The 15,533-nt window shown below is 38.7% G+C and overlaps 1 protein-coding gene across 1 annotated transcript in view; it reads left to right on the forward strand.

Moving 5' to 3' along the window:
- The window catches only part of LOC101849292, a gene marked incomplete at its 5' end in the record, with an annotated part of 46,045 nt that overhangs the window by 16,048 nt on the left and 14,464 nt on the right, over positions 1–15,533 (forward strand). The window contains 11 exon segments of the mRNA XM_035970165.1: positions 440–558; positions 1,583–1,679; positions 2,077–2,218; positions 3,104–3,196; positions 3,893–4,013; positions 4,402–4,522; positions 5,457–5,587; positions 6,414–6,422; positions 7,180–7,200; positions 9,059–9,274; positions 13,927–14,105. Of these exon segments, the coding sequence (XP_035826058.1) occupies positions 440–558; positions 1,583–1,679; positions 2,077–2,218; positions 3,104–3,196; positions 3,893–4,013; positions 4,402–4,522; positions 5,457–5,587; positions 6,414–6,422; positions 7,180–7,200; positions 9,059–9,274; positions 13,927–14,105 (1,249 nt within the window).

The raw sequence follows: 15,533 nt of genomic DNA on the forward strand, positions 1-15,533 counted from the left end.
CGCTGAAGTGTTTTAGCATATTAGCAGAAAGTACTCAAAATGTACTCATAAGTACTTTTTTAAAAAGTACTTGTACTCAAGTACATTTTACAGGAAAGTACTTTTACTGTACTAAGTACATTTTTTAGATTGTACTTAAATTTGTACTTAAGTACTTTTTTAAAAGTACTTTAACAGCTCTGCTTGTGTGTGTGCGGAGGTGGGGGGGAGAAGAAAAGGTATCTTTTGTTTTTGTGTGAGGGAATGTATCTTGTGTGTGTATGTGTGTGCCTGTGAGAGAGAGAGAGAGAGAGAGGTGCGGATGTGTTTGTTTAAGATTAATTATTTTATATCTGAGTTGGGAGAGGAACAGAATACAGAAGTTTTAGAGTTCTCAAGGCTCATTCATTCATTCTCTAAAAATGTTTTGTGTAAAACTTTCTCACATATATCTTGTCAGGACATGATGGTTGCATCTCAGAGCCAGCACATCCAGCTGGAGAGGAAGGTGAAGGAACTGGGCGCCCTGGAGAAGAAGTACCACAAGGCCAAGAAACTCATCAAGGACTACCAGCAGAGGTCGGTCACTGAGTTTATTGTGTGCAATAGAATCTGCTATATCAAACATGGCTCATCCAAAAATAGTAGAAAGACAAAAGAAAATAGAATACCCTATTTTGCTTTCTTTGCCGTTTGAGCAATGCTTCTAAACGAAAAATAAAGCTAAACCCGAAGAAAATCCAGCAGTCTTGAAGATTTTGATTGAAGCAGATTTCATGGTACCTACTTATACATAGTGGATGATTGGTACAAATTACAAATTAATTGAGATTGTTTCTGAAAGTTCAGATTTAAAGATTGCAGAAACAGTTTACAGCATGTAATATACTTCAGCCTGTACGCATAGGCTATTAAAAATTGATATTTATCTAGATGGAAAGGATTAAGTTAGGTCCTTCATGTGACGGAATCTGCCCATGTTTGACATCAGTGTAAATATATACAAATTGTACTGAATTACTTGTTGGTGTTTGGTGAGTGCTCTTGTGTGGTTTGCTCCTTCTTTCCTATCAAACATCATTTCGTCCTTATCTTTCCTCCTTTTTCTCTTTGTATGTTACTCTCTTATAAGGCCTCTAATCTCCGACACTTGAATGGTGAACTATTTGTGTTGCATGTGCCGTCAAACTCTTACTAAAACTACACTATAACTCAACTGAATTACTTTTTTGTGAGTGTTTGGAGGGCGCCACTAATAGGTCCTACTTCTTTACTTTCCCAGTGTCATTTCTGCCCTCTGTGTTGCTTTTTACCTGCGCTAAATGACCATGATTGTGTCGATGTGTTTCTGTTTTCATCAAAAGTTTTAAAATGTGGGTGGTTGACGGGTGCTTTGATGTGGTTTGCTACTTCTTTCCTATCTAACATCTATCGTCCTGATCTCTCCTTTTTTAAAATGTTTATTACTCTCTTGTAACACCTCTAATCTTCGGCACTTATATGGCCTTATTGTGTTGCAAGTGCCATATAACTCTTACTAAAACTTTTTTTTTAACTAGAAAAACGGAACTTAAGAATGACTTTTGTATATATCGTGTTACAGGGAGAAAGATTTCATCCAAGAGCGGGAGTCGTTGTTTGAGCAGCAGGCAGAGAAGGACCAGCAGTACAACTCCTTGGTCAAGTCCCTCAAGGACAGGGTAGGTTTTCTGCTGCTTTGTTACTCTGGTAATTTTTTAAAGATTTGATTGTGAGTTGTTGGTGGGTGCTCTGGTGTGGTTTTCCTTCTTTCCTATCAAACATCTATCTTTCTTATCTCTCCTCCTACCTTTTTTGTGTTTGTCACTCTCTTGTAACACATGTATTCTTTGGCACTTGTATGATCTTATTGTCTTGCAAGTGCAGTAAAACTCTAAATAAAACTAATCGAAAGGTTAGTCAGATATCAGATTTTATCTCTCTGCCTAAAATTGAAAAAGATTTGTTTTGATTGTGTATGTTTTCAGAGACCATCAATATTGCTCTTTTTATTACATCTATATAAGTCCTATCATCCAATTGTCCAAGTTTCTAATTTTTTTTGGTCTCCGTGTCCAGATCTTTACCCTGGAGAAGAACTTGACCTCAGCCCAGAAGGAGGCGGGGCTACCCCAGGCCTTGCCAGCTGGCCCTGAGCCAGAGATCACCGTCACCTCGACCCCGCCCACCACACTGGTCAAGGCAACTCTCAATGGACTAGGTCAGTGACCATCTGTTTGGTTGAAGATTATGGATTGGGGCTATATAAATTCCCATTACTATTACTATTATAAGTATTATTATTATTATTTTTTATTATTATTATTATTATATTTAATATTATTGTTATTGCTTTTATTATTACTATTATTATTTTTGTTATTATTATTATTATTATTATTACTATTTTTATTATTATCATTGCTATTGTTATTATTACTATTAATATGATAATAGTTTGTCCTTCATAAATGGATGATGACCTGTAATATCCAAGAAGGAAGAGAAGTTAGAGAACTTGCTAGCTCTGCAATAACTTTTATGGTAAAGAGAGAAAAGTAATAGTAACAGTAATATATAGCAAGCAACTTGTCTAAGATTATTTTTGTTTTAATTGCTGTTTTAATTGCAGAGAAGGAGGGTGATGTGCTGTCTGACGTGGTGTTTTGCTTTTACTTCTCTTTAGTGGTGCTGTATATCTGTTTGATTTGAAATTTGGCTTGTATTGTGCTGACTTTGCAGAAACTAACACCACTTCTGTAAATCATTGTGTCCACTCACACCCCCCCCCCCCCCCCTCCACAGAGAACCATGTCAGTATATTTATATATCAATGTGTCAACGTTCACTCCGCCTACCCCCATGTTCAACCCCACCCTCCCTCCTTACTCCCTCAAAAGAACCATGTCAGTATATTTATAAATCAATGTTTTCAATGTCCACCCCCATGAACCATGTCAGTATATTTATAAAGCCATGTGTCAATGTCCACCCTTCCCCTTTCCTCCCCCCAGAAGAACCTTTTCAGTATGTTTTTAAATCAATCTGTTGATGTCAACCCCTTTTGAGTACATCAATATATCATGTATCAATATGTCCCCCACAGATGAGGAGCCGCTGTCTCCCCTGAACCAGTCCACGGAGGACGTGCTGGAGATTTCCATGTCCTCCGAGGTCTCCGATGCTCCGACTTCTCCTGGTAGGCCTCACCGTGCATGCCAATGTCTGTAATGCCGTTTGTTTATTTGTGTCTAGTTTTAATGCTTCCATAATTGATATTTAGTGGAAACAGATCTCTGAATGGATGAAGACAGCTGAAACAGAAACGTAGTTCTGGAAAAAATCACCAGCTGCTTTCTTTATTTTGCACTGAGAGTTAGAAATGCACACTGAAGTTTCCGTAATGCCCCATGTAGTAAGATGCACAGTAAGTAAAGCCAGCCCCTAGGCTGCACTACAAAATTGTTTTTGAAAATGCCCGTCAGCAGTATCTGTAGTTCATGACGTGTGGTATACAGAATGATGGGATAGCATCTGCCAAGGTCTTTTTTTTTTTAGAATCTCAAACTGCAGTGTTTTTCTTTGATTAGGAGATGAAAAGATCTCTTCTCCTGACATGCCACGTGTGGAGTGGAAGGGTTATTAGTTATAAATATTCTACGTCATTCAAGTCATTGCTCAAGTAAAAGTAATGATGTTTTTGCGGCATTTTCAGGCTTCTTAAACTTCAGTTTGGCATAAATAATAATAATAATAATAATAATGATGATAATAATATATGACATTTATATAGCTCTCAACCCCAATTAAAGTACACAGGCTCTGAGCGCTTACAGTGTTTCACTCCAGGGCTAGTTTTCCTGACTTACTGTGTCTCTGAATATCTCTATTTCAGATGTGGAGGAGATGAGTGAACGAGAGACCTCAACGTCCCCGAGCCATGCCGCGGAGCCGGACAGCTCGGCCACATCTTCCCCTCTCTTCCCTAGGACAGTGGAAGAGACGGAGGTCGTCAAGTAAGTGCCTCGGACGATAGACAGGGAGCCATGGCTAGCACATGGCTTGTCTTCTGGTGTCCCCCACTCTTTGTTTCTTACTGTCTAGTAAGTGGATGGTTGCAGGGTGCTCTGGTCTGGTGTCTATTTTCTCCCTATCAAACGTATTTCATCCATCTATCCTTTTCTTGGTATGGTACCCTCTAGTAAACATCTCAAGTTTTGTGCACTCATATGATCTCTATATATATTGGAAGCACAGTAAAACTGTTTCTAAAACTTAATTAAACTGACAAGGCCGTGCTAAATCTGAACTTTCTGGAACTCTGCATACTTTAATTGAGTTTAGAAAATCATTTAATTTATCCGACATTGTTATATCTTAGATTTACTCTGTTGTCTCCCTCAGGTCAGATTTCGACTCTGTCAACGCCTCGCCCTTGTTGGACTCGACGGTGAGCAGAGACAAGGCCAACCTGGCGAGTGCTGGCAGCAACGCTAACAGACGGCCACCTTCGAAGAAGGCAGTGGTACGGAACAATGCTGGCTTCTTCTTTTTCGTTTCTTGTCTCTCTTATTCTCACTGTCTTGCTTGTCTGTGTTTGTGTGTCTATCCGTGTGGGTGTCTTTCTTTTGCTGTCTCTCTCTATATCTCTGTGTTGCTGTCTTTCACTCTCTCTCTCTCTCTCTTTGTTGCTGCCTTTCACTCTCTCTTTCCCAGTCTGCTGTATGATTGCTGCTACCCTCTTGTACTTTATCAAGAGAGCTATCAGCCTAATGTCCGTACATTTACGTATTCATTTGCCTCACCTTGGTTGTACTGTACATTTGTTCAAATCTTTTTGAATTTGTGCTCATACATTCATCTCTCTTTGGCTGCAATGTAGGCTACATGCGTCCGAATATTTTTTAAATAGAGCTCTTCGTTTTCGTTCCTCTTGACTCTGCTATTATGTACATGGGTTTTTGAACTTTTTCATAGTTATGAACTTGTACACTACCCCCCGGGGCAGTGCCACTGACTGTAGTGTCTTTAGGCCATTCCCAAAGGGGGGACATTTCTCGTTCAAGCATAGTAGAATTGTAAATGGGCTGACTCATGTCACGCTCATAACTGTGCCTGATCTACAACAGGGAACTGCTGCTTTTTCTTTCCTGATCCTTACTATTATCATTTTCCTCTACTTCTTTGGTATGTTTGTCACTCTCTTGTGACCTGCTTTTTCCGGGGTGCCTTGATAGTCGAAGCAGACCTTGTGCTGTTGAAGCTAGAGAGGTGAGCAGTCTAAGTTTGATTCCCTGTAAAGACTTCTCTGTTGACACCCACCTCTTGGCGCTCACATGACCTTATGCAGTTGCGAGCACCGTAAAACTCTCTACTATAAAAATATAAGAACTTGTACACTTACATTCTACTCATCTCTCCTAGGCTCTCATATAATTCTCTTCCATCTTCTATGTCAGACCCAGGATTCCACCTCGGAGGACCAAGACTCAGCCAGTGTCCAGAGCGAGGTTACAGAAAACGGCAGTGTTCACAGCGGTCACCCGGACCAGACAGAATCCGGACTGGACATGTGGAACCGCCATGACAGGTCAGTACTGTACATAGTCACCGTTTTTTGTTTATATTTTCAAATTGTTAATGTTTTTTTTCTCCCCTCCCAAGGTCAGAGAGTGTCTTTTCAAGCAAGATTTATTACATGGCTGTTTTTTCGCAGACCTGTTGTATGCTGAAAAGGTAAAAATGTCAGTTATGAGTTAGCACACAATGGAGAGGATTCGTGTGTGAGTGTAAGTTGGAGAATGGTGTTAGGGTTGTCTGTATGTTTTTGTCACATCTTTGTGTAAATGGCTTTTTTTTTCCAAAAGCAGTGTTAACGTAAGAACAATTGTTATTTACATTTTCATTTGAATTTCAGATATTTGTTTATTCCAATTCTTGCTGATGCCTTGTGGCTAGTATCTTTTTCGTGTCCTCCTGTGGTTTGATCTTTATGGAGGTATTATGCTATCATTTCCGCTGCTTTACTATGAGGATGTGCTCTTTGACATTTGCCTTGCCACTGTGTGATGACTGTGGCTTTGATAGCACAGTGTTCTTTGTGCACATTGTCCTAAATAATTAGTTGGACTCACTTTCTGTTCACATTTATAGACAGAGGCAAAATTTTAAAGAGTCAAATATCTCTATAAAGACCGCTGAAGGAGCTGAGGGAAAATGCCATGACGTTCGGGAAAATGAGTGTAGCACTGAGCTGATTTACTTATGGGAGAGTTTCCCGAACTGTGTACATAAATCTGTTGACGCTATATGTGACTACAGCATATATGTTATAATTTGTTCTTTAACGTGAAGTAGATTGTCAAAGTTATGACAATGAATTGTTTCTTTTCTTTATATCACCACCATTTATGTAGAGCGTATACGTGAGTATTACTATCTGAGTGCCTAGTGTAGACCAAGATGTGTATACTTTTTCCGTGACCTTTCAGTTTTTTCCGCTGTGTTTTCATATATATATATACTGGTTGTTATAATTTTATTTCCTTAGTTTCCGTTGTATGTGCTGTCTATCGAAAATGGAAAATTCGTATTGATATATTCATTTGTTCTTTCATCTTTTTGGGACTTTTACAGGTCAAAGGAAATAATTTAGTGATGTCGAAAGGCATTCTAGTTGATGTCGTTCTAATTGTGCGTTAGCTTTCAGAATTATTTTTGTTATATGGAGTGGTTTTGAATAGAAGAGAAGTCTTTTTTTTCTTGATGACCCTCCATTCATTTTGTTGTTTTGTCTTTTCGTGTCATATTTCACTTTCATATGATGAAAAAGATCTTCCCAGTGTTATGTATTCACTAAGTATTAAGAGACCCTATCATGGATGGGACTGGTGTGTTTTCCGCTCAGACTAAAATGAAAAAGGGTGGGTGGTTGACTGGTGTGGTTTGCTCCTTTTTGCTATCAGCAATCTGTCATCTTTATCTTTTCTCAATTTTTGGGGGTTTTTTGTTTTGTTCCTCTCTTGCAACACCTTTAATCTTTGGCACTCATATGACCTATTTCTGTTGCAAATGCTGTAAAACTCTTATTAAGACTAAAAGTAAAAGAAAGAACCTAAGCAGAAAGCAGACAATATATAGCCTTCTTGTTCATTTCCTTTCACTCTCCGTGTTGTCCAATAGAGTGCCTGCCTTTGTAAACATGTGAGTAATTTTGTCCTTTACTGTATCCATTTTCTCTCTCATTTCTCGAGGTAGTTTGTAGATCTCTGAATGTTCCAGTCAAGCTGTTCTAAGTTCTGTGCTTCATCTTTTTTCAGTGGTCTTCACATTCGTCTTTTTTAAAAGTTATTTTGGTGTTTTGACTGGAGATTTCCTTCCAACCTGAAGACGATATTGTGTTATATTGTGATTTAAGCAAATCTTAGTATGAATAAATAACAGGACTTAATAAAGAAAATGGAAAGTGCTTTGTCGCTGTCCCAAAGACATGACTTTTGTTTTACAGCTTTCGGTTTTTGGGGTTTTTTTCTGTCTTCTTCCTGGCTCTTCCCCCACGGATACGCTGTTTGTCTAGACAATAGGCTTGTCTTTATGCCATTATGTAGTGTCCCATGAAATGGTTTGTTTTTTATTTGTTTATTTATATGTGTTTCCTTTAATTGATTAATATTTTTATGTCATGGAGTAGATAAGACACAGCTTTTGTTGTATGTGTATTTATTACTTTTATTTCATTCCCCCTTCGACCTGTGGTATGTGGCGGTGTGTGTTATTAGGCGGACATGTGCCTATGTGTGTGTACACGTCGTGTGAGCGTGTGTATGTTTTTGTGCATTTGCCTTCTTGTGTGAGTGTGCATTTGTGTTTTGTTTGTGTGTTTGTGAGTGAATGTATGTGTGTGTGCATGTGTGTGTGTATATGTATGTTTGTTTGTTTTTGTATTTGAAAGGAGAGAAAGACAAAAGTCCGTCCCTGCTTCTTGAATTCCGCTGGCGTTTGACAAATGTCTGTCAATGTAGACGCACAGAACTCTGTTTTGAGGTAGATTCTCGTAATGTCTTGACTTGTGTTCAGTTCAGTAACACGGTTGTTTAGTTTTGTACCGTTGGCCTATCTGTGATTGTTCATAATAAGTCTTTTCAGCCTACTAGTCTCTCATTTATTAATTTACTTTTGTTTGGTGATTTGTAAGTCCACACTTTGTCTTCTTCAGTCTTTGATTTATGATCCATGGTCAAAGTTTTTCTCCTTTTGCTTTATATGTTCCACAGCAAGCCATGTATTTCTTCAGCTTTTCTCTCTGAATGTGCTGATGGACATGTGGGGTTTTTTTCTTAAGAATTCCTCATCCTTCTTTAAATAAGACAAGACAGCGTTTGATTAAAATAAGCGGGTCGTTTTATTTAGAGTACCTCATTCTTTTGAGAATGAAGTTAATTAAACTTAAATGCAGTTAATTAAACTTAAATATGTTTGCAAGTTTGTGGTACAATTTGTAAAGGACATGTTAACGATAATTTGTTCTCCTCATTTTGGATTATTGCTGTGTATTTTTTTTTTTATTCTGCCTGCTTCCTGTTTTGATTTTATGATAAAGGGACATTTAGTTCATCTTGACGTAACAATGTCTTTTTGGGAACACTTGTAAATACAGTAGTTTAATTTTTTTAAAGAAAGCTTTTATATCCTGTTTTTTTAAAACCATACAAAAAAGGGTGTTTTTGGGGTGTGTGTACTAGAGTTGGTATTGTATTTATAAACTTTAATGTATCGAATGTTTTGCACATTATATCACTGTATAAATCAGACCTGTAACCATATATGTATTTATTTACTTTTGATTTTTCAGTCATTTTTCTCCTTCCCATTCGACTTTGTAATCTCTTGTCACTTTCACATTGCTCGCACGAAACTTCACTTGTTTCGCTCTCTCTTTTTTTGTTCCTCGCTAGCACCAGCGCACCCTCAGTGTGCTCTTTCCTTCAGCCTTACACGTCACTCCCGACTTATACTTGTAACCTCTGACCTGCTCATGTGTATCTCTATCTGGCACTACCAGCGACAGCACGGTCAGGAAGAGCGAGCTCAAAAAGAGAAAGCAAGCGCAACAGCAGCAGCTGTCCCCGGACAGCCAACGGGCTCTTCCTCCTCCTCCGCCCCTCCCCCCGTTGGCCACGCCTCCTTCCCCCAGTAGCCCCGCCCACCGCCCCACTCCCTCTGCGCGACCTCCAGTGGCCCCCAAACCCCAAAAGCTGTCCAGCCCGGCGCCGGCTAGGTAACCGTTTTGGCCCCCCAGTTCTTTTTGTATCTGCCTGGTTGTGTAGCTGTGTGTGTGCCAACAGCAGCTGGTGTTGTTTTCTTTCTTTTTCTCACACACGTTTTCATTTTTCACTGCATTCTTGTTGTGTTTTTTAATCCTTTTCATTTATTAATCCTTTCCTTTTTTGGGGAGGGGGGTGGGGCATTTACTTTTTGTTTAAGAAACAGGTGGGGAAAATGAAGCTAGATGTTGTTTCCTAAAGTACCATACTCAATAAGCTGTCAAATGTATGTATGATAGCACCACATTTTCTGCCAAAAGTCCCTGGCAAAATCGTAGTATTCAGTCTTGTACAGGATTTCTTTTGACTGAACAGAGGCACATGCATAACAATTTCACCGCAGTGAGTTAATATTGCTCTGAAAAGTGTGACTTGTTTATGAATGTATAAAACACTTTAGGGAACAGTGCATGGAGAGAAGAAACATCTTTTTTTTTCATATTTCAAACAATTGCTACGCTGATGTAGCACTGCGGAAGATTTTTAGATGCTTCGCCAATCACCCTTTACAGAACCTACGGGATCAAAGAAGAAGAAATACAACAATATACTAAACACAGCTACCATGGCGATAGGCTTTGCTGGAGTTTTAAAATGATTTGGCCTATCATTTTCCATGTTCAAAATGGAATAGAATGCACACCTTTGTGTCTGATGCCTCTGCAAGTTCCAAATTCAATCGGGCATTAAAACTTCCAATGTCTCAATCAATAATTCCCCGCGTGTACAATAAATCGGTTGTTTTGCTGTAGAAAACTTTCACTTGAAAAGTGGTTAAATGAATGTCAAGGCAGTGGCTTATTTTCATTAGACTTGAGTCTTGTACAGTTTAGAACACGAGGGCAGAAGTTTGGGCAACAGTCTGTGAATGTTGTTTGTTTTGTTTAGACAGTACACGGGGCAATATGGTTGTCGCTAGTGATGTATGGAGTTGTTTCAAGTCATTGTCTTGTGACATTAACCAGGAATGCATTTTGTTCTCATCATTTACATACCGGTACGTTGTGTTCTGATGTGCCTTTCATTTAGTGGGGTTTATATTTATTTTGGGGAGGGGCCGGATGAGGGGGGATTTTTTTCTTTTTGTTGAAAACATTTTTTTCTTTCATCGTGTGCCTCGTTGTATGTAAATGATGGGTTGTTTTGTTTTTTAGATGCATTCGTAACCTAAGAGTTTTATCTAGCTCTGTCATGGGTACCCCACCCCATGTTGGCCACATAGAGAGTGTAGACCTTGGGTGTGTGTAGTAGGTGAGCTCAGAATGGGAACCTTATGTAAACCTTTACCGATCAATCTACCTCTGTTCAGTTTTCTTGGCAGCTGCTTCCCAGAAATTCCAGCCTTTTTTCTTTGATTTTTTTGTGTTTGCTATAGTAACATTTCCGAGAAATTCCTGCCATTTTCCTTTAATTTTTTTGTGTTTGCTATAGTAACATTGTTACATTTCCAAGAAATTCCTGCCATTTTCCTTTGATTTTTTTGTATTTGCTATAGTAACATTTTATTGCTATCAGTGTCTTTTTCAGTTTTGAGATGTTTGCTATTTTGTGCAGGTGTTGTGTTGTATGTAATAGCTTGCTGTGTTGTTAATTGGTTGTTTTTTCACCTGTCCCATGCCGGTGATTCTTAAGTTTTCAGTGTTTCACTCACCCCAGTACTTATTTACTGACAAACCTATCCAACGTGACCACCCATTGTCGAGGAGAAATGTGATCATCTTAGACAGGTGGTCCTCTTAGACTGTGTCAGTATAAATATAGGAAATAACGCAGAGGGTAGGGGAGAGTGGGTGCTCTGGACATGTGGTCGTTGGTGCAGGTTTGATTATGATTGCTCAATCGTGTGCTTGTTTGTCTTTGTTGGGTTTTTATAAATTGGTTTTTGTTTTGTTTTGGGTTTTTTGTTTTATTATTTTTTTGTTGTTGTTGATATTTTCATTTTGTTTTTGCTTGGAAGGACAATTGGAGGAATGCATGTTAGGGACATTAAAAGAGGTGGAAATAGCTAGCAAACAAGCCTCAGTTTTTGTGGATTGTTCTGCTGCAACCAGTTTTAAAATCCGCCGCATTTCTTAATTCAGTATCATTCTGACCGGTGCTGTAATTTATCTTCTCCTTTTCAGGCTCTTTGTGCTACTGTCTGATCCATGATGCTATTTTTTCCTCTACCACCTAGTCTTGTTTGATCATGTTATTGATAAAGCAACCTCATTTGTTTTGGGCTCTGTCTCTCTGTATGAGTCTTGTTGAACAGAATGAAAAGCTCAAACTAAAAATAATGGTTATCTTTAGCATGGCTTGGGCTCAAACTTCTACAGCCTTAGTGAGCCCAATCCCCATTAGATGAACAATAGAAAGAATTTTAAAAATAAACATTACTTCGCAAACTGTTCTGCCAACATGTCACATTGATTGACAACCAGAAACAGTGAAATATGGAAAGGAATCAATCCTTACCATGATATGTATTTTTGAAAGGATTTTCTTTTGCCCTCCCTGAGGCATCTACATAAGACCACCCTGAGACCCCATGCACATTGGGAAAATTTCCTCTCGCTGCACATCTGCCAAATATGATGTCACTTGGGGATGGACAGATATGGGCGAGCGAAATTTTCCTCATCTGCATACTCACAGCTGTCTACGTAATGGGTGGAAATTTTCCTTATATTGTGTATATGTGCGGTCTCAAGAAGTGTTTGGTATTGTCTGACATTTTCTATAGCTGTGCTTGTAACAAGAGAACAGTGAGAGTGAGTGTGTATGTGCGTGTGTGTATGTGTGTGTGTGTGTGTGTGTGTGTGTGTGTGTGTGTGTGTGTGTGTGTGTGTGCTGCCAGCCTGCACAAGTTGCCCCACTAACGACTCCGCTCTGTGTTGGCACGCATTGTGCATGTAGTGCATGTGTACCCTGTCCTGGTCTCGTGGCCAAGAAAGTTTTGCTTTGCAGTGGCTGGTAACCTTATTCAGACACTCCGCCCACAATAACAGTTGTTGTTTTTTTATGCTTCATTTGTTTTAAGATAAACGTTTAGATGCAGACAGAAAGCTGTAGGAATATTTTTATGAAAATAGTTTCTCTGCCACAGTACATTACAATGACCAATTAATCTGTAGAAGAGAAATGTTTCTTAGGCAACACAAGAAATACGGATGAAGACAATTTGTGGTTCCTGCTATGGCCAATACTAGCAGACAAAAATCGAGAGGGTTAAATATTTTTAATTTAATTTTTTTTTTAAGCGGAAGTGATGGGGAATCAACTGCTTTTTTAAGGGGAAGTGGTGGGGAATCAACTGCATGTGGGTTTGACTCAGTTCAGAAAGAGAAAGGCATTAAATTTTGAGGTCCTACCTAACCTTATAGTGTTAAAAAAAAGTCACCACACCAATACAGTGTTGCAATTTTGTCCTCTCTCATCTGATTGTGCGCTTGTTCGATAATGCGCAGATGGGTTTGGTAAAATAAAAAAAAGCAAAAATTCCCACACAGCACACCTTTATGCCAAACGTCTTCAACATGTGGGCAACATTGTTAAAAATAACTGTGTATACATGTCTGCTGCTCATTTTCTTTGAATGGAGTAGGTGACCCAGAATCAACTTTTCCACAGCGAAGGGCGAGACATTTTCTCAACCTCAAAGAATCTAACTTGAACCCGACAGTCTTTTTGTGCTACCACATCCAGACACAGTTTTCGTCTAAAAAAAACCCAAAACCAACCCAACCTTTTACGAGCCCGGTTGTATAGTATTGAAGCTGGACCCTTCTAAAAAAATTCATCTTTAAATCTTTTAAGTTTTCAACATCTGATGTCTTCATTCCACTTGTTCAAACCACATATACGTACAAACGATGTTACGCATGTGTTTTTACGGTCCTATACAGCCAAGGAAAATTTCCCTCTGGGATAATAAAGTACTAACTTATTTTATCTTATCTTACCATGGTTGGAGGGCATCACTAGTAGGTCTTACTTCTTTTCTTTCCCTCTGTTGTTTCTGTCTGTCTTACCTTTTTTTTGCACAATATGACTATAGTTATTGTGTTGAAGTATTTCTCTTCATTCAACCGGATCAATAACAATTCTTTATTCAAACAAACCACACAGAGTTGGTGGCTGGCGGGTGCTCTGATGTGGTTTTGCTCCTTCTTTTCTTAGTGTGTTGCTCTCTAGTAACATCTGTAATCTTCAGCATAAGATGTATCATTCTCCAAAATTCAACTTTAAACCTTGTTAGTGAGTGGCTGGTGGGTGTTCTGGTGTTGTTTGCTCCTTCTTTCTTATCTAACATCTATCATCCTTATCTTTCCTTCTTTTTTGTGTACGTTACTCTCTTGCAACACATCTATTCTGAGGCACTTATATGATCTTTTTGTGTTGCAACTGCCGTAAAACTCTTACTAAAACTAAAAACTCTTACTTTTTTTAAAAGTTGGTGGTCGGTTGGTGCTCTAATGTAGATTGCTCCTTCTTTTCTTAGTGTGTTACTCTCTAGTAACAACTCTAATCTTCAGCACAAGATGTATCGTTCTCCAAAATTCATCTTTTAACATTGTTATAATTTCTCAAGATAATGACCACCTTCTTTGCTCCGTTTGTCCAGGGTGGACGATACGTCGGACACCTCCTCTTCCGTGTCCCAGACGTCCTATGACCCCAACCAGCCGACCTTGAAGGGAGGTCAGTCAGAGATCCCCGACCTGACCACCGACGACACGTCCACCAACAGCGAGGGAGGGGCCGTCACTCTCGTCTCCTCCAAGCCTTCTCCGTCTGCCAAAGGTAAGATTTGGAGCAGGGTGGGGTGCAGCAGAGAAGTTTAGAACTGTTTGAAGTTGTTTAGAAAAGGGTGAACCTGCCCCCCCCTCCCCCTTTTGGTCTCTCCCCCCCCCCCTTTTTTTTTGGGGGGGGGGGGGGGTGTACGCAGATTTTGTCGTGTGTACATGTTAAAGGAAGGGTAGGTGATGGAAGGGTATAAATATTATAACAATATAATATATTTCGGTTTGGGAAACTAGAGAACCTCTTTGGAGTTTTTCTGCAAATACCGTAATGCCACGCACTTGGTAAGGGATGTGTGAAGCACATGATGCATGGAGTCAGCCATGTCTATACCCTGGACCTGTGTACTTTGTATGTTTGAGCAGTAAGTTACTCATAAGTAGCTATTTTTGTAATTATGTCAGAAGGATAAAAATCAAAATTTTTTGTCCTCCATGAAAAAACCTAAGATGAAATGAGTCGGCATTTGATTTTTATCTTTTTTTTACTTAATTCAATTTGAAGTTCCAAATCTAATCATAATGCCTAGTTCTTTTTATTTAATAGTGAAGTTTTTCCTTTTTATAAAACCTTTTTGTTTCTGTATGAATTATTTTTAAAAAGCACATTATTGTCTTAACAATTGCCACAGTTAACAAACAGTAATTTGTAGAGCAATCGGTTTGAGGATTTGAGAGAAAGTCGTGCAGTACACAGTGTCTGTGGGTATGGTATGCTCCATGCATCCATGCATCTATGTACTAAGATGAGATAGTTAGTCTCTATCAGTGTTTCTAAGTAAAATTAGAGCTTCGAGTACTACGTAATGGTCAATATGCAAATACCACAATGGTCATATAAGCTCTTTCATACTGAAATTAGTTGGGTGTTCTCTCTCTCTCTCTTTTTTTTTTTAACATCAAAAACAGAATAAAATGTGTCTATTCTTTTTTTCTTTTTTCAAAAACATAATTGCACTTTTGCAACAGTAAAGCTTTGCCTAGTAATCTGCACTATTTGACATTTTCATAGCGATTAGATTTTTATTATATTTTTTTTTTTATTATTAAAATGTTTTATCACATGATGTTTGTTGACACGGAGTACTCTAGCTCAGTTTAACAATGTATCGTGATAATATGATCGTCCACTCATTTTTATTTTTGTTGGCACCATATTTTTGCTCAGATGTTTGCATCATCTCATTTCTATGATTATCATTGTTGTTGTTTTGTCGTTGCTCATTATCAGTTGCATCGTGCTGTTTCAGTTGCCTGTTCTAATTCTACCCATAGCTGTTGCCCACGTTTGGGTTTTCATTTGTTCTGTTGCAATTTTTGCATCATGTCACAATTTGCTTTCACATAACAAGAGACTTTGTCTTTTGAGTTCTCTCTTTCTCTCTCCCTTTCTCTCTCTCTCTCTCTCTCTCTCTCTCTCTCTCTCTCT

Source organism: Aplysia californica, unplaced genomic scaffold (genome assembly GCF_000002075.1).
Source record: "Aplysia californica isolate F4 #8 unplaced genomic scaffold, AplCal3.0 scaffold00229, whole genome shotgun sequence".
In the NCBI taxonomy this organism is placed as follows: Eukaryota; Metazoa; Mollusca; class Gastropoda; order Aplysiida; family Aplysiidae; genus Aplysia; species Aplysia californica.